At 31.5% G+C, this 20,568-nt stretch overlaps 3 protein-coding genes across 3 annotated transcripts; 1 reads left to right on the forward strand and 2 right to left on the reverse strand.

Moving 5' to 3' along the window:
- Positions 1-460: 460 nt before the first annotated feature.
- On the reverse strand, positions 461-3,217 carry HELRODRAFT_156780 (hypothetical protein; the record flags this gene model as incomplete). The annotated part of the gene is made up of 9 exons (XM_009016642.1): positions 461-541; positions 635-736; positions 882-947; positions 1,194-1,347; positions 1,490-1,554; positions 1,803-1,927; positions 2,259-2,357; positions 2,511-2,608; positions 3,144-3,217. 9 exons carry the CDS (start codon positions 3,215-3,217, stop codon positions 461-463), a joined length of 864 nt encoding a protein of 287 aa, XP_009014890.1.
- Positions 3,218-3,667: 450 nt separating this feature from the next.
- HELRODRAFT_110871 (hypothetical protein) lies at positions 3,668-6,577 on the reverse strand. Its single transcript, XM_009016643.1, has 7 exons — positions 6,197-6,577; positions 5,916-6,057; positions 5,679-5,804; positions 5,349-5,456; positions 4,962-5,078; positions 4,581-4,681; positions 3,668-4,361 (listed from the first exon to the last, which is right to left on the reverse strand). Exons 1-7 carry the CDS (start codon positions 6,316-6,318, stop codon positions 4,109-4,111), a joined length of 969 nt encoding a protein of 322 aa, XP_009014891.1. The 5' UTR covers positions 6,319-6,577; the 3' UTR covers positions 3,668-4,108.
- An 11,985-nt stretch (positions 6,578-18,562) lies between these two features.
- Positions 18,563-19,192, forward strand: HELRODRAFT_170817 (hypothetical protein; the record flags this gene model as incomplete). Its single annotated transcript, XM_009016644.1, has 2 exons — positions 18,563-18,727; positions 19,043-19,192. 2 exons carry the CDS (start codon positions 18,563-18,565, stop codon positions 19,190-19,192), a joined length of 315 nt encoding a protein of 104 aa, XP_009014892.1.
- Positions 19,193-20,568: the final 1,376 nt, after the last annotated feature.

Raw genomic sequence — 20,568 nt, forward strand, 5'->3', positions numbered from 1 at the left:
GATCATAAACATTTTTCTGAACGTTGCAGCCATATGCATAAAATACTATACTCTCGTATACATATAACATATATATAGTAGCTGACAAGGCGTTACTTCATAAGACCTTGGAAATAATAAGTGTTTTGTTGAAAGCATATAAGCGCACACAGAAATGCATACATACATGAACGCAGCATGTAATTCTTGCAATGCAAAATAAAAACAACTGACAGTAAGCGCGCTTGCATTAATTTATTCACGATTACAACAACAATCTTGAAAATTTAAATATGTTCAACAATCTAATAAAATTAGCACAGCTGGTAAGTTGTTGGTGGTTTTCGAAATGTTGTGCTTAAAAGTTGTTATTAATATTTAAATAAACTGCTTCATTACATATATCAATCAATCAATCAAAAAAATTATATAATTAATGACATTTCAAGTAATTTAACAAATCAAGTTATCAAGGAAAAGTTCAACATTTAAGAAATTTTGCGTGATGTGCAACATGTTCTCCAATGAACGTTGAGATGAAGAAGTAGCTGTGATCGTAGCCCTGCAAATCATAACAATTGAAACTTAGCATTAAACACTTGTTACAAATGTTAATCTACACGATACCATATGCATGCTTCAAGTATTTGTTCACCTCGTGCTTTCTTAAAATGATAGGTATTTTTGATTCAGCACAAGATACAACAAAGTTGTCGGGCAACAGTTGATTCTTCCCCAGAAACTCATCACTCAAACCCTGTCAATAAGAAATCATATTTGATTTTATTTGAAACTTACGTAGACAATCGATCGTCATTATAGTAAACCGCTTTCTCTCCATTTATTTATCAGCCAGAAGAATGTTTTGAACAAAGAAATTTTAAAAAAGTAGATGTACAGACCTGATCAATTAGTATGTTGTTAATAGGGCCCTTGTAGTGTTTGGCAAGTGAGCAGGCGTCATATGCCTGGAGATCATTTAATAAATAAGTTCACTGTTGGGCGCCGTTGGTCATGTGAAACGTTCTTCATAACAAATTATCTAGTTCATAATATTTACTGAAAATTTGTCTGTCAAAAGTTGCATCATCTTATGAAACTTTCACTAAATCAATCCAAAATAGAAAGACTAGCGTTAAGCAATGACGAACAATTATTTCACAATAATGAATGAATCAAGTGAAGACAAAATATATATTTAATGGCATAAAAACCTCCCAAGTAGTTTCATCACTGCCCAAATATCCTTTGAAAGCTTTCTGACCCCAGGGACATTTGGAAGGATTGCAGATGGGAGCAAATACTGAAACACTTTTGTACTTGCCAGGATTTTTCAAGTAACATATCAATGCCCCATGCCCTCCCATGCTTCACAAACAAAGTTAATGGTACACAGACAGTTATATAAATTTTATTAGAAATAATTTTAAGACTCTTTCATTTGAAGTCTTTATTTTTGACAGCTTATAACAAACAATGTTTAGTAGATGTGGAATCTTTAATAATATACCTGTGTCCCATGATTGATTGCCTGCTGAGGTCAATCCTGAAAGTGCTTCCAATCAAAGCAGGAAGCTGTCAAATTTTTATTACTGATCAACAATGCTTCAATTTATATTACGATCCAAATAAACTATTCTCCTTATCGTTGTTTTATCCAGCTTAATTAATCAGAATGTAATAAGCAGAGACAGAGAGAGAGAGATAGGAGAAAAAGAGAGAGAGAAAGAGAGAGAGAGAGAGAGAGAGAGAGAGAGAGAGAGAGAGAGAGGACTTGACAAAAAATTTTTTTGAATAAACTGAAGCCAGATGAGATGTTGGACCTCTTTTGTGACATAAGAGTACATTCTGTAATGTTCCTTCCATTTTGGTTCTGTTGCATCCACATAAAATCCTGCACCCACTCCAAAATCCCAGCATTCAGAATCACCTTCAATTTTGCAATTTCCTGAAAAAGAAATATATAATTGAAAGATGATGATAAAAATTGCAGGAAGAATAAAATGCTACAGATTTAGTGAATAAAAATTTTAGATGGCATATTAAATAAATTCAATTAATAAATATAACAGAGAAAAGATTAAACATGTCTTAATTAATGAACAAATAACAGAACAGCATAATTAAAATAAAACCTTTTCACTCACTTTACTCATTACCCAGGCTAAGACCAAAAATAACTTACAAATAAGGTGTTCAAATAATTACAGATGAATAGCAGAATATATAAAAATAATATTATAATAATAATAATAAAAACAACAACAAAGTGAACCCACTTGGGCTTGTGTCAGGTCCAACGATGATGACACCATGCTCAGAGGCATATCTCTGAGCACCTGATTTTTGAATAAAATTCTGCTCAGTGCATGTCAGTCCTTCAAAACAGAGAAAAATTATTTACATTACTCATAAATTTGGTTGATTGATTGATAGATATAACTTTTTTTTATTTCTTTAAAGTTTAACTTAACAAATAAACTTTTGAAAATTATTGTAGAAACATGAACTCATTTCATATTTGCACGAACCAGAAAGCCAATAAATCACAGGAAGCCTTTCATCGGCTTGTTCATCATAACTTGGGGGGAAGTAAATAGAAAAGTGGGCTTTACATTTGAGCTCTTTGCTGGAAAAAACATGAATTTCTTACTTTTATTATTAAGAATTTATGTTACAGTGGTATAACTATCAATTTAAAGAAAGCTAAAATAACATATTTGTATTTATTATAATTGTATGAATTAAGTATTTGTATTAGAAATAGATCAGCATTATTAAGATAATAGACTACGTCCTACCTCGGGAAACCGGGTCACTGGACGCAAAACGAAGATTGATTGATTGGTTGATTAAGATAATAGACTAATAAAGCATAAAACGCACACACAGATAAATAGTATGTATAGAAAAAAGTTTTTTAACTAGATACAAATTTGTTAAAAAAATTATTGTACGCATCTTGTTTGCATGAATAAAAATAAAAAATTGCATGACATTTTATTCCGTTGGCTTGTTTAGCTGTTATATTTAGTTTTAGTAGTCCTGGTTTTCGTTTTGGTTTTTATTCGAAATCAAGCAATAAAAAGAAATAGTGACAAAACAAAATTAATAAGAAATTTTTGAATGAATAATAAGGCAATGGTTATTGTGATGAGAGGCACCTGTCATGGGAGTAGACACATTGGTAGCCACCAAATATTCTGCTCCTCGAGACTTCAGTAACGTCGCTGCCCATCATCATTAGTTCACTTTAAAAAAAAAACTCGTAAACCAGATTAGTGTAATGTTTGAACTTCACTTTTTATCAAATAAAATGTTTAGTAAGTTTAATTTTTTATACTACACCAATACATGGATATAATATATTATATATATATATATCCATGCACGAGTATCACCGTGGTGCATTAAAAAAGTACAAGTCGATGTATCGTTTCAAAAATAATACACACAAACACACAGTAAAATCTTTTCACTTGCAACCCATTATATATTTATTTATAAACGTGTGTATGGGGGACCACATTTCACATTTAATCAGTATTCCATAAATTCTACCGAATTTTTGAAAATAAATTTTTTGAAAATTATTTATTTTAAATAAAATAATAAATTTGAATTTATTGTGCGACGTTACCCGTTGGTTCAAATATAGACAGGCACGTCCTATATCAACACGAAAGCGTTCAACAAGAATTTCGATCATTTATTCACAGACGACTGTAGGACATGTTCTAAAACGCCACATACACAAGGCAGGCGATCATAAAAAAAAATTCTTATACCATACAACGTTATATCACAACGTCCATAAAAAAGATTTTTCGTGTTTACAAGTTAAATGATTAAAAAATTGTTATAATTATTAGCGAGCGCTGATAAATGGAGCTAGCAAGTCAACAAAATTATTGAAAAAATTATTAAAAAACTATTGAAATTTAACGAATAATTTCTTTTTTTATATAGTTAGTTTAAATAGTTATCATCGACAACACCGTCGATCACATCAGTATCATTCATGGATATATATCCATGGTATCATTCTTTTTCTTGAACAATTTTCGTCAGATTTTTAACCAGCCTGTTAATTACATTCATTGTTTAACAACATTAACTTTTTAATCAGTCACGTCATGCTATCATCATCTTCTTCATCTTCATCATCATCGTCATCTGACGATATCATTTCAAACTCCTTGTACAACGCGGCAGCTCTGCCCTTCAATTTGGTGGACGGTTTTTTGGTGGTGTTGGTTTTGCCGTTTCGTCTGCACCTGACTTGATGCAACACTTTTTCTCTCATATTGTGAAATAGTTCACCACAAATAATGCAACAATGCCTACTGCAATGAAGCTTAAAAGGGTTTTCCTTGGTAAATCTGCAAATATTTGCAACATCGTAGTTAACCAACTATAAAAACAGATTAAGTTAAATAGATTGTAAATAGATAACAAGATAGATAGATAAAATGAATAATAGATTAAATAGATTAAACTAATAGATTAACTGACATAAGCTTCTATATATATCAATTAAAAACTTTTAGAAAACAATTGATAAAAAAAATAAAAGAAGATGTAAGAGCAATAAGACCAACTTCATGTCACACATTCGGCATTCGTATTTGAATTCTTTCGTAACACACCTCAACCTATGTGTCTGCAGTTCAAAGTTTTGTATGAACCCTTTCTTGCAGTTCTGGATTTCATTTAAATTAAAATAATTTTTAAAGTTTTATGAAAAAAATAAATAAAAAAAAGAATATAACATTAATCATCCAAAACAATACAACTTAATCTAAAAATTATTAGATCTTTCAACAAACTAAATAACAATTACAGTTTCAACATTTCAGATTCGAGTCCACTTTAAAAAAAACAATCATCCAGTCAACCATTGTTAAAGGTGATTGAGAATTCCATCAAACAGCTATTCAATCAAGCAGACAGCCAATTAGTCGATAAATAATTTAACGTACCTCGCAAAAGAACTCCTTGCAACCCATGTGCCTCTTCTCATGAGTGATCCAGTTTGCTCGCTGGGCAAACTTTTTGTTGCAGAACGAACACTGGTAGGGTCTCTTGCCTGTGTGCACCTTATAATAATAAAAATGATAATAAAAATAATAATAATAACAATGTTTCGTAAATTCATGTAATTAAATGCATTAGTAAAAATATAACATCACAATGTGCTAAAAGTAGTTTTAGTTTATTTATAATATATTTTTGTAATATCATTTATCCTAAGATAATTGTGCATAATTTACTGAACTCTGTGATTACATCGACATACAATGAATATTCAAACAAGCAGATGTACATCATTGAACATTCACATGTACATCCATCTTCCCCGTTCTCACCTTCAAGTGGTCAGCCAGGGAACTGCAGACCCTGAACCCCTTGTCACAAAATTTACACTTGTACGGTTTTTCTCCTGTGTGCAATCTCATGTGGCACTTCAGGTAGACCTGTCGTGTACGTGTGTGTCGGCATGCAAATGTTTAGTATGTAGTGTGCAATCTGAAAAAAAGACTAATCATAAATTAATTTAAGTATTGTATTATTGGTATTATTATTGAACTAAAACTGTTAATTATCAGTTTTAAAATGATAATAAACAATAAGAATATGTATAATAATAATAATGTTTTAGCATCTATAACCGACATTACATAAGAAAAAAAACGAACTTTTTTCTTAAACATCTTATCGCATGTGCTACATTTATGAGGGTAATCTTTAGCATGCAGCATCAGGTGTTCGTGGAGTTCAGAGTCATCGTCAAATCTCTTCGTACAGTAGGAACATGATTTTGGCTGCAAAGTAATTTTGTTCACTTCTTTATATATAATAATAATACCAATAATGAACAGTTTCAAAACAAAAAGGTTAGAATAAGGTGAAAAGTATAAAGAATTGAAACAAACATTTGTTAATTTGTGCCACTTTGCATGAATCCTGAGATAATAAGCCGTTGTGTAGGTTTTGTGACAAATTTCACATTCAAACATTTCATCTTTATTTTTGACTGCCTTGCGCTTTAAACACCCATACTTTTTCTTGAGAGGTCTTAATAAACATTAAATGTTAAAACTAAAATGCAAATGTATTGCTGATTTATGATAAACTTAGGCAACATTTAAATTATTAGTACAATGTTTTAAAACTTTCATTTGAACATTTAATTGATTTTTCACCAACATCTTACTTTATAGTTGCATTCACTTTACAGTTCTCAGACGAATTAAAGGCCTTTTTCTCATTCAAATCCTTTTTGGAAGCCATCAACACTAAACGTTTCCATCTATTTTCTGGCAATCCATTGACCATTCTGCATTCGACATCCTTCACATCAATGAATCTTTTTAGAGAGAGTGGTGTGGTGCACGCTCGTTTGATGAGGGACTCGTCATCAAGATGATCAAGACGAGTTACAACGTCGTTGAGGTCGTTTCTTCTGACACTGCCATGAGTTGGATCTGCGGCTTCGTCTGAAGTCAATGAGGATGCTGGAGTAGTGGTTGCTGTTGTTGGATTAGTTGCTGTTGTTGTTGCAGGCGGAAGCTGGTCAGCGGATGTCTTCACCTCCTTTTCCCGATTAATTTGCGATTGGGATATTTTTTGGATTAATGACTCTAAAACTGAACCTATAAAAATTTACAGTAATACATAGTAGTAGCGTAAATATATTTTTGAAAAAAATTTTAATTCTTGTTAAACAACTGAACCTTTATGAGGTGCTACATTATGACATTTATCATTCTGATCAGCACCTGGAAGATCCTGTTTCATTTCCACATTGCTGCCATTTTTGTTGATGTCCTCAGCATCACTATCCCAAACATTAGTACTGATAACAAAATCATTACACTTACCAGGTGTATCTGAGTTTGTGGGGATAATGTTTTCAATCCCGGTTAAACGAGTGTCACCATCCTTGCACTGTGATTCCTCAATTATATTTCCCTCATCGACATTTTCTTTAATTTTTTGATTCTCGCCATCATCATTTTCATTACTAATGATGCCATTCACATTTTCATTGTTCCTTTGATTGCTAAGACTTGTGTGGAGATCTGTGAGACATACTTCATCACCGAGTTGGCGTCCAACATAGTGACTGACTTCGACATTTCCATCAAACAATTCCATTCTTCCATTTGAAAAATAAAATTAAAATCCATTTGAAAAATTAAATTAAAAATTCATAATGAATAGAGTCATTTCTGAATTTTGATTTATTTAAAAAAAATATTCAAAGAACGAATGAATGAATGAATCAATCAATCAATTAATCAATTAACTAATTAATCTTGACTAACTTATCTTCCTGAAGAGAAGTTTCATCAATGGTAAAACACTTTTTAGCTTTCAAGTGTACATTGAAACTCATAGAACTGTCAAACCTATCAGAACAAACTTTGCACCTGTAGAACCTGAGATGCAGATGACTCTCAATGTGATTGGTCATATCTTGCTCCAATAATGACCTGAACTGACATAGTGGACATTTCAATAGCTCTCTATTAATTGATTCACTCTTACGCAAATAATAACTTATAAACTGTCGTTTTTTAGGTGGAGATGAAGGATTTGATTCTAATATTTCGTTTGGTGAATTCTTTGATCTTGAAGTTTTGTTCATTGACTTATTTGACAAATTATTTTTTAAAATTTTTCTGGGTGAAGATGTTATTGACGAACATGGAGTTTCAGCAATTATTTCGTCATCACTGCTCTCTGCCCCCAAATCAATTTTATTGGACTTGGTACGTAGCCTGTGAACGCCAATCTTGCAAACTGCACCATTTTTTTCCAGTCTTTCACCACACTTTTCAGCAGTGTTTGATAGCACCCCAACATCACTACTGTCTTCATCTTCTTCTTCATTTTCTTCTTCTTCTTCTTTATCTTCATCTTCAAGTCCAGTAGTAGAATTATTTCCAAGTCCATTTCCATCTTCAAGTCCACTTTCTGTAGAATTATTTTTAACACTTTTGTTTCTTGGCAACCTTTCAATATAACTTGAGACTAGATCTTTGTCATATTCATGGACAACCCACAATGACCTAAATTAAAAGTTTGAATGAAAAAAGTAATTACTACTAACTACAATGCTAATAAGATGCTAAACGAAGATTGATTGATTACAATACTAATAAGATATGTTATAATAAATTTTAAAGGTTAACAAATTATAACATTCATTTTTGTTACATTCATTCATTTATAAAATAAAGTAATTAAAGGTTAAAATTTTCATGTATGAGGCCAGCTAAATTCGTGCCAATAACTTCTTAAATTCATTCATTCAGTTGTCGTTCATTCAATTGTTCATTTAGTCTTTCATTCATCCATCCATCCATCCATTCATACATTCAAACCAACAATAAAAACGGACCTATTTTCATCATACAAAGCATTAGAGCAGTTGTTGATCTTTTCGTGCTCCAGCTTATCAGCTATGACAGCAAACTTCATGTTGCATTGCTGGCAGCTGTAACGCTGGACCCTCCTGTGACCGAGGCAATGACTGACAACGTGATTCTTTGAGTTAAAAGTTTTGTTGCAGACCTGACATCTGATGATCGTAATTTTATCTTGAATAATAATAATTGCTACAGGTTTGTCAGTGCTGCAAAATGGTGTTTAATCAAGTAATCATCCTAATCATGTGGTGTTTACAAAAAATATTTATCAGTGTTTACACAAAAATACAACTGACCAAACATGGCATAATAAATAAAATAAAACAAAATAATTTTTCAGTAATAAAAGTTTATTAAAAAATTTAAAAAAAATAACTACAAAAATAGAAACCTGAAAGAATTGATCTTTAAATGGCTCAGAACATGTTGAGTGCATTTGTACTCTGACTCTTGTTGGCTCCCACATAACTTGCATCTAAACTTCATTGAATGTGCCTTCATGTGCTGCAAGTAATTCCTACTTGTGTTGTATGGTTTCTTGCATACCTTGCGTGTATTGTTGCAGCTGTTGTTGTTGTTGTCGTTGCTGCTGTTGTTGTTGTCATTGTTGCTGTTGTTGTTGTTGCTGGAAACGTTCGTAGAGAATATGTTATGTAGAGTTGAATTGCCTTTAGAATATTTAGCATGCACCAAGAGGTGCTGGTAGAAATTCCACAAATGATCAAATGTTTTATTGCAATTCGGACAGATGTTATTGGATGGATTGATGGAAGATTCACTGTGTGTTGCAATGTGATGGAAGCATTTCCACGCAGACTTGAAGTTCTTACCACAATGAGGACAGATAGTGCATGACTCAAAGTTCGGCATAAGTGTATCATTTGAACTTTTACTGGCATAAAGCAAGGTTTCTTCACTCATCTTTTTTTTTATACTTTCAATAAATTTAACTTGTTTTTCATGTACTTTTATGTGTTGTAAATAGTTCCAAGTTGAACTGAAAGTTCTGAGACATAGTGTGCACCTTCTATTGTTGGATGAAATGTTTTTTGAAATATTAGGGGAGTTATTGATGGAAGAGTTACTGGGGTTGTTGGTAGCGCCATCATCATCCTGAACATCATTACCATTTTTGTGAGATTTCAAGTGATCCATGTATTCTTTGCGAGTCTTGAACAAATTGTAGCAAGTTTCACATGCAAACATGTTTTCTGGTTCATTAATACTTTCATGTGCAGTGTGTGTTTGCAGGTGCTGCGAGTATTGGCAAGATGAGTCGAAAACTTCACCACGTGTCAGGCACAACTTGTTGCTTGCTTCTTTTTTATTATCATTCTCCTTCTTATTGTTAATTGAAAACTTGCTCCCTTCAATTTTTTTCTTAATAGGAGGATGAGTTTTAATTTTTCTTTTAAGATGGTTCTTTCCAAGGAAATCTTTAGAGTTTTTGTTTCCATTTTTGTTATAATTTAAATTTGACATTGAACTTGATGACAATTCATTTTCACAATCAATTTCCAATTCATCAACATACTGCTCACACACACCAACTTCTACATTACTATCATCATTGTTCCTTTCATATTTTTTATCACCCTTCTTGCTGCAAGTTTCTTGGTGAGCCAGAAGGATTATCTCCATAAGAAATCGACCTTTGCAAATATTACAGACAAATTTTGTTTGAGGCCCATGGTAGGTGACATTATGAGCACAATACTCATCAAATGATGAAAATTCAGTTCTGCATAGCTGACACTTTGGATTATTCATCCTTTCATCGTGTTTCTTCATATGAGCCAGATAGGTTTTTTGTTTTAAAAATACTGCTTTGCATATCTCACATGTGTACAACTTTGTTGATTTTGTACGTTTATGAATATTATTTCCATTGCTTGGAGTTTTTCCTACAAAATCATTTGGAGAAGAAATATCAACAACTGAAGTTTCGACGGTTGGATTCTTATGACCCAGGTTAGTAGTTAAATATCTTTGAGTGATGAAATTGAAGTCAGCATAAATTTCTTTTGAAGACATCATTGGCATTCAGGAATTAACAATCTGTAATAATGTAATCTGTAATGTAAATTTAATATATATAATATAATATCCATATAGACTTATAGAGGCAATATTTGATGACTTGGGGTGATATTTTCAACAAAATTGTTATTGACGGCCGGCGGGGTGGAATTTATAACAAAAGTTTATCATCGATAAATGTTTTAATTTTCACCGGGAGACCCAACATTTTTACAGGGGGAGGCAATTTGATGAAAACATCAATGTAATCGTAATAAAATAAAATGTAATCGCAATCCAAATCCAGACATGATTGAAGAGTGATAACGAACCGACCGCAACAACCGAATCGGATATCAAAATCAAATAAATAAATAAAAGATTTTTACTAACCTAACTCTAATTGTTAAAATCAATTAGTCAAAAACAAAAAATTCCTCAGCGATGCAACCCACAGATAAAGAGGATCTCTGCATCGAGATCGAAAATTAAATAGGAATTGAACATAAGACTCAGCATGTAATAACAAACAGCGAGCGAACGGGGATGGGCTGATAAGGTACGTTCATTTATAATATCCCGCAAACCCAAAGATTAGATTTCTAAATCTATAAGTAAACTTGTCATTGTAAAAATAAAATTACTATATTTTTTGGACTAAACAATTAAACAACAAATATTCATAAATAAAAACGTTTTAATTCATCAGCTTCCAAAAAATAAACCATGTATTTTAAATAATATAGTTTAATACAAGGGAGGCCTATTTACCAGCATACAACACCTTCTTATGGGTTGAAGCAGGGATATGCAAAGAACCTCAATTTTTTCAACTTTTAATTATTTTCAGTAATGTCTCCCCTTGCTCCAAACCACATAACTAGAATAATAGGACTAATCGATCAATTCGATCTATCGGTCGGGCTATTTGTCGTGCTTGGATTGTTGGCTTACGAAATTGTATGGATTTTAACGAGCAAGCTAAATGAAATATTTACTTGATTTAATATGCTAAAAACATTGTAGTAATTCTATTTAATTTTAATAATGATTAATAGAATTATGTATTATTAAATTATTTTTGTTAATTTGAATATAAAAATTGCTTTTGGTCCGGTGAAATCCGGTGGCTTACTGAAGCCGAAGGTTGGCTTAGTAGGATTGAACTATAGTCACCCTGTTTTTACACTATTAGATCATGTCAAAAATTGGTTTGCTTATGAAATAAACGGCCTAAATAAATCAAAATTGTTATTTGAACAACTATCTTCATTATATTCAATGAATATTTTACATTCTGCTGGTGCTCATAAGAAACTGGCTGCTGAAATCATACGTTGGCTTACAGGTGGCTTACAGGGTTTCATAGAACTCTTACGATAGCACTTTTTTGTACATATAATGCTTTAAATAAATCAATATATTCATATCACAATTATTTTTGTCAGTATAAATATAGAAATTGCTTTTGTCAGGTGAAAAACAGTGGCTTACTGAAGCCGTAGGTTGGCTTAATCGGATTTTTTCTCATGTATACAATAATATGAGATAAATCAATCAAACAACCAGTCAGTCTGTCAGTCAATCAATCAACCAACCGATCAATCAACCGATCAATCAATCAACTAAATTGAATGAACCAAATAAACAAAATAAAAACAAAAATAAAAAAAAATTGCAAGGCCTGTTCAAACTCGAACAAACAGTTAACCATACAGATCTACAAACAATTTCGAGATTTTAGTAAAGAAAGAAAAACACAGTAGCTTTTAATTGAATTCATTCAAAAATGAAAAGTGACGGTTAATTAAAATTTTAAAATGTCAATTTTTTTTTAAATTCGTATTTTAAATAAATAAATATAACAAAATATCGACCGATAAAAATAATTATTATCCATTATTATTATTATCATACACACTCCTTAGAAGTTCTCGAAGGATAATAAACCACGTAACATGAACATTTAGTAAGAACAGTTCACAACATATCATAATTACTAAATCAACATACTAAACGGAAATAATTTATACATGCATATATACAAAGTAAATCAAGAAATATACAAAAATTATATAACCAATTTAAAAAAAAAACTAGAAACCAGTCAACATTTAATGAATAAATAAATAGACATTATTAAAAAGATTGTTCATAAAGGTACAATTTAAGGCGACGACGAGAATGAAATGTAGTTTTTGTTGGTGTGGTGTTGTGAAGCGAAAACAAACACATCACACAAAACTAGCAAGAAGTCGCAAGAATAATAATCAGTCACCTACCTATAATAAAATTACTCAGGGCCCTAGCTTACTTATAAACATTGACTCAACTCACTTACCTACAAATTTGTATTTCTCGTTTTAGATGTTTCAAGTATTTTATTTAACATATTTTAGCGTTTTTATTTTACTTGAAGCTTTTTAACTAATGTTAAGCCCTAGCCTACCTACAATTGTTTAACTCATCTCAGTCCCTAACTTACCTATGAATTAAATTAAAGTCCGGTCCACGGTAAAGAAAATATAAAGTTGAAGAGAAACATAGCAACAACGACACCGAATGAATGGATGTTGTGTAAGTATTGATGTGTGTGTATGTAAATGTGCGGGCGCGCACTCTCCAGAAACTTCACTCACTACCGACGAACCTCCATTGCACCGACCATCATCTGACACGCATTGACCGGATACTGAAAAATAAATTGAAAAAAAAATTAATTCACTAAAATAAAAAACAAGCAATTGGAAAAAATAGGCAACTTATCTTTTTGAGATAACACTCAATCTTTGTTCAAATTCGAGTACTTTCAAAGGTACAATGAGACAAAAACAAATTTACCTTTAACATTATCTTCGATTTGTCATCGGAACGATCATCATGAGACCACCATCTGAAACGTGCTGACGCCCACCACAGCCCACCTCTCATCATTCTGTAGACAAGTTTTTATTAATTAGCAAAGTAGTAAATCAAGAAACAAAGGAACGAACGAATAAATGATTAACTGAATGATTGAACGATTGGTTGAATGAATAAATTAACTAATTAATTAATCAACCAATGATTTAATGAATGAATAGAATGAATCAATGAATAAATTAACTGAGGAATAATTTGAAAGATAGTTTAAAATGAATGAATGAATGAGGAAAATAAAAAAAAGAAACTAAATCATACTTCAAAAACCGTCGTTGTTGTTATCTTCGAATTGTCATCGGAACGATCATCATGAGACCTCCATCTGAAACGTGCTGATGCCCACCACAGCCCACCTCTCATCATTCTGTAGACATTTTTTTAATAGCGTATTAGTAAATCAAGGAACAAAGGAACGATCGAATAAATGATTAACTGAATGATTGAATAATTGGTTGAATGAATTAATTAATAAATCAATGATTCAATTAATGAATAGAATGAATTAACGAATCAATTAATAGAAGAATAATTTAAAAGGTTGAGTGATAAAATGAACGAATGAGAAAAATAAAAAACGAAACTAAACCTTACTTCAAAAATCGTCGTTACTGTACTTTCCATTGCACCGACCACCACCATCTGGCCGGCACACAAAATACCATCCGAACTTCAGAGTATCAGTCGAACAGCCAACAAGCTGATTCTTCCTACACCACCATCATCATATGTAAATCATCATGAGACCACCATCTAAAACGTGCTGACTCCCACCACTGCCCACCTTTCATCATTCTGTAAACAAAATTTTTTTATTTGCGTAGTAGTAAATGAATGTTAGAATCTTAGAAGCAAAAAAAATTAAATTATAAAATGAAAATAATGTCAAATAAATAAAATTTTAAAATAATAAAGTAAGTAAAATGTAAAAAAAAACTTACCGTCGTCCATTCGACAAAGGCAGAATGTTGAATGCGGTCCGGTTCTTACGTTGTCCTCCAAAACTGGTGCCAGTCCTCCTCGAGATTGTTGTTGAAACACAGCCCGTTTTGATGGAGAAAGATAGAGAAAGAGTAGATTCTCATCAGAAAGCTTAGCGGTGCCTGCATCTCAAATTGCTTAATAAAAATAATCCTATCTACCTACTCAATTACCTTAACTAATCTATATTAAATTGTTAATGGTACGATAGTCGAAAGTTCCCCTTCATTCTTCCTCCTTGCACAGAGGTTCACCGACAGCCAGGGCACCGGATAGAAAACCATTGCCGTGCGGATAGTAGACTATTGCCGTGCGGATAGTAAACCATTTGCCGTCCGGAAGCCGTGCGGGTAGTAGACTATGGTCGTGCCGCATGGTAAATCATTACCGTGCAGATAGTAAACCATTGCCGTCCGGATAGTAAACCATTGCCGGTACACCACTGGCCACCAAGGCTTACCTCTGACAACAGACTTCGAAATTCAGAGTCTATCGGCTATCGTACCCTCAACTTACCTATTCATTACAATTAAGCCCTAGCTTACCTAAAATTACAAAAAAACTCAAGAGCCCAATTCATTTGCCAATCGGCACCCACCCCACCACCTACGTAATGCCTTGGGCTCCAACCTAATAATAATAATATAAAACTTAAACCCTTAATCTATTAATGAGTGTGTGTTACAACGTAGCCTTAGCTTACCTATTCATTACATTACGGCCCTAGCTTACCTAAAATTACATAACTCAAGAGCCCAATTCATTGGCCTTTCGGCACCCACCCCACCACCTACGTAATGCCTTGGGCTCCAACCTAATAATAATAATGTAAAACTTAATAACTAACTTACCTCTCGATACACTTACAGCGTTTATTTAATTTAAATTACAAGATTGTTCCTAGAATTAAATTATTGCTTTTAACTACCTATGAAATTAAATTACTCTCAACCTTAGTAATAATAAATTAGATGTGTAATGAAAATAAAATAACGCTCAAATACTAATATGTGTTTATGTATGTATTTGTGTGTGTGTATAATACGCTGATGCGTGTAATGTGGGTTCGAGAAAAAATAGAAGAGATAAACTTACGCTGCCTACCTATGCAACTACATTAGTGTTGGATGCTTCCCATCTATCCTACCTAAAATTAAAATTATGCCTATCTAACCTACCTATATAGCTACTTAATGTAATTGTGTGTATGTGCGTGTGAGCATTCTTACTTAATGTTAAATAACAAAGAAACAGAGAGAAAAGAATAAAACGTATCCCAGCCAGGCGAATCTAAAAAGACCACTGAATGAACGAACGTAGCCTGACATCTTCCATGATGAATTCCTTTGGAAGCTTCAACCTGAATAAAATGGATGAAATGGAAAAATCTTATTCATTTGACTAATTTAAATGAAAATAGAAAAACGAGCCGCGGTGAAACCCGTCGGAAAAGCCGCAAAAAACCGTAAAACGTACCCCAGCAGGGCGTGCATTTTTTGCCACCGAATGAACGAACGTAGCGTGACATCACAACCATTCTGATCGTCCACGATGAACTCCTCTGGAAGCTTCAACCTGGATAAATGAACCTGAAAAACCTAAATGAATGGACAAATCTTATTTATTCAATTTAAATGAAAATAACCGCAAAGAAACCGACCGGTCGGCAAAGAAAAGAGATAAGAAGAGCAAAGAAAGGTATCTATATAGGATTTATGCTCTATATAACTCTATATAACTCTATATAACTCTATATAACTCTATATAACTCTATATAACTCTATATAACTCTATATAACTCTATATAACTCTATATAACTCTATATAACTCTATATAACTCTATATAACTCTATATAACTCTATATAACTCTATATAACTCTATATAACTCTATATAACTCTATATAACTCTATATAACTCTATATAACTCTATATAACTCTATATAACTCTATATAACTCTATATAACTCTATATAACTCTATATAACTCTATATAACTCTATATAACTCTATATAACTCTATATAACTCTATATAACTCTATATAACTCTATATAACTCTATATAACTCTATATAACTCTATATAACTCTATATAACTCTATATAACTCTATATAACTCTATATAACTCTATATAACTCTATATAACTCTATATAACTCTATATAACTCTATATAACTCTATATAACTCTATATAACTCTACATAACTCTACATAACTCTACATAACTCTACATAACTCTATATAACTCTATATAACTCTATAAAACCATGCATACTACCACATTCAATCAATACAAATCCCACTAAAACAAGGAACCACGCGTACCTGCTGAATGTATGATGTGAAACAAAACAAAACAAAAACACAAAAGAAAAATCATACCACCAAGTAGAGTAAAAGAATAGGAGTCCCTAACCTACCTATGTAACTAAATTACCTTATGCCCCAGCCTACCTATATAATAAATTAATTTTTACCTCACCTACCTATGCTTCATTAACTTAAATTTCCAAAAATTGACCTAGCCATTTTGGGGCCATGTTGTCGGAACAACATTAAATTACCCCCCCAATAAACAGAACATAAAATACTACCACACAAACAAACATGATGTATGTATGTATGTATGAGCAACCGTTAAAGAACCCACCTAAAATTAAAAAATTACCACCTACAAACATTCAAACCACCTACAAACATGCAAACTCTATATAACTCTATATAACACTATATTACTCTATATAACTCTATATAATAAAATAAATAAAAAAATTTTAAAAATAAAATAAATGAGATCAGACAGACTGCTTCAAGCGAGGCAGAATGCTGATCTGATTTTCATGTTGTCTCAGCTCCTCTATTTATACTCGTTTCAACCATACATTCTCATCATTTCAATCATTCGCATCAGTAAAAAACTTGTTTAATGTATATACTGCACTATTATACAGTCTTAACCACAATGCTAACCGTACTAAATTGAAGTCATCGAACGAACGCCTTCGAAACTTTCTGGTTGGCTGGTTGAATCTGCTATATTGCTTTTCATATAAACATATAATCTAATATAATATAATTTAATTATTTGTATATATGGATTCCAGTCACTTTATATATATATAATAAAAATTCATTATAAAAGCAACAGTAATCAGTGCTATATATGTAAGCACGCAGTTCAAATTTTTCGGGGAGAATTCAAAATAATTTGAGACCACACCTTGCTTAACATCCGATTCCAAGCCGAGCCAAGCCAAGCTGAGCCAATATGCATAGATTTATAAGCGCTTTTATATTAAAATTTTGCTCGCTTTTTAAAACGAATATCCCAATATAACAAATTCTCCATCCTATTTTAACTTTCTTTGATGCTTTTTAATCAGTTAGGTCACAAAAATCATTATCGATATCGCAATGAAATCAATTTGAAATTTTTTTTTTCAATTATTGATAAAATTTTTAAATTGTTGATAAAAATAACTAGTATTTATAGTGTAGTAAAACGTTTAAAATTTTTTGAGAAAATTCAAAATAATTTGAGACTACACCATAACACAATTGTACAATTTGAATGTGTAAATACAACATTATAAATGTATTATAACTACGTGTATATATCTATTTCTTTATTTAGTTCTGCCTGTGTATGATATTTTGTCAAATTTATTTGATAGGAATTGAATAAAACCTTTATACCGGCTGATTATCTACCATGCAGTAAAATAACTACTGTTGACACCATTTCCTCCAACGATTTCGCAACGAATTGCCCATACCATATAATTAGAATAAACTCTTTCAATCAATGTTTAAATTTTTATATTGTCATTTATTCTTTCGTTTTTGTTTCTGTACTAATTTTCGTGTCAGATAAAATAATTTAGTTTTTAAGTAAATTTTCATTTTCGTAGCTATACACAAACATGCCTACCTGTTGCATTAAAAATTGCATTAATAATAAATAGAAATGAGAAAATTTCCGATGCATCTTTTCACAGGTTTATTTTCAAATTAACTTCACACTAAAATAAATGTAACTATATCCCTATACTCATTGAATAGAACTATTTTGTTTTACAATTACATATATTTTATTTTATAGACTATTATAATTTATAATGCTATCATGGATTACCATTTTATTATTAATAAAAGCAATACTTAAGAAATGCACAAGTTTCTGTAACAGTTTATAAAATTTCAGATTTCCTCAAAATGTAAAAATGCAAAACGATTGGATTAAGTGCATCAGACAGGAAATAAATGATTTCAAATGGCTTCCATCAAAAAATGCAAGAATATGCAGTGACCATTTCTGTAATAAAGATTATAAGGGTTATGATGGAGAAAGGAAGGTAATGATGAAGAAAGCATTCCCATGTTTTCAAGTTAGTTATATTTATGTCATCAGTTACACAAGGAAGCAATTCACATCATCATCGTACATTGCAACATTCTTATCTATACAAAAAATATAAAATGCATTCAACAATATTCCATGTATTTTATTAAAACTTAGAAAGGGCATAATGACATTGTGAATAATAAACCCTGCTTAGGACTGGGATCATCATCATCATACCAATCACCATTACAAGTAGAGTCAATTTTATATTAATGCTTAACAAGTTAACTAAATTGGCATAATCAAGTTTTTATATGAAAAACACATCAAGTATTTAATGTAACAAATAAATTAACAGAAAAATTTCTGGAAAAGTTTAAAAAAATTAGAACATATGACTGATCAAAAATCATTCGCGTTGACACTGCATTTGTATGGGCATAAGGCATATGATTATCTTTGGACAAGTGGCTTACATCTTCCTCACACTAGGACATTAAGAAAGTAATCTTGTCATACCTGTTCAATAATTTTAATAAGATTGTTTTAAATAACTATTCTCAATGTCATTTTATTAACACTACATTAAAAGGTGGCTACAAAACATTGATGGTATGCCTGGGGTGATTTCTACAAACCTTATTGACTAATGGTGATGGGGATCCTCTGGAACTGTAGGATCATGACATTCAATCCAGTCATGGATTGAGAAATCAATCCTTGATATATTTGATAACAAACATTTATTATAATATAAGAATGAAAAAAAGATGTAGGTGTAAGGCAAAATCTTACTGGAACTATTATTTTTAGCAATTTATGATTTATTTTTTTATTTATGACTTTATCCATTTTCAATGATGCCGATATTTTTAATTATTATTATCCAAATTATACTCATGCCTATATAAATTAATTTGATTGTGGCTATTTCTATGCTTAATTATTTTATTTACTTGCCATAGGTATGCACAGCATTTAATAAATTAATGATAATAATTAATAGCACAACATTCTAAGTGCAACAACAACACACGTTTAGAAGACATTTTCCCCGAGATCGGGGGTTGCCGTTTGGCTACCTATGATGAAACCGAAATACCCCTCGACGCCATCCACATCTGTCACTCGCCTCAGTATCACGCAACCCCGCTTTCACCCTGTCCTTCTCCACCTGCTCTCTCCATCCCAGTCGCGGACGACCCCTTCCTACCACTCCTTCAACCTCGAACTCCAACATTCTAAGTGCATAAAATATAATAAATTAAAAGTACAATTTTTACAAACCTCATTGGTTATGGTGATTCTTTAAAACTGAATGATCATGATCTAACAAATCATGGATTGATGAATCACTGTAATTACACATTATCTTTAATAAATTTAATAACAACATGTACTACAATTTAAGAATGAGGAATATTTTGTAAAACATTAAATGAAAAAAAATTTAGTTTGAATCACTCATAATTAATAAATTTTAATTAAATTGCAAGTTAGCTTGGGGAGTTTGAAGCTTGAATTGAACAAATTACAAAATTGTTTATTTTATAAAATTGATTGATAAGTTGTTTAATATATTTATTTAATTTAGTATATTTTTTATTCCAAGACCTAAGCATTGTAAATAAAAATTTTAAAACCAATCAAGCAATAGAATTTAGGATCTTAGGAACAAGTGCTGTTAGTCGTTAGTGTAGTAGTTGGTAGTTTCTAGTAGTCTAATCTGTTAATGTTCGTTAGTGTTATCTGTTATTTATTTCAATTAGTAATTAAAATCAGTAGAGTTTAGTTTTAGTTTAATTATTAGAGTTTAGTAATTTAATTACTAATTAGTCGTCGTTTAGTGTTGTTACAGTTAATTAATGAGTTAAGTTAAGTGTT

The sequence above is a fragment of the Helobdella robusta genome, assembly GCF_000326865.2.
Source record: "Helobdella robusta unplaced genomic scaffold HELROscaffold_19, whole genome shotgun sequence".
Classification (NCBI taxonomy): Eukaryota; Metazoa; Annelida; class Clitellata; order Rhynchobdellida; family Glossiphoniidae; genus Helobdella; species Helobdella robusta.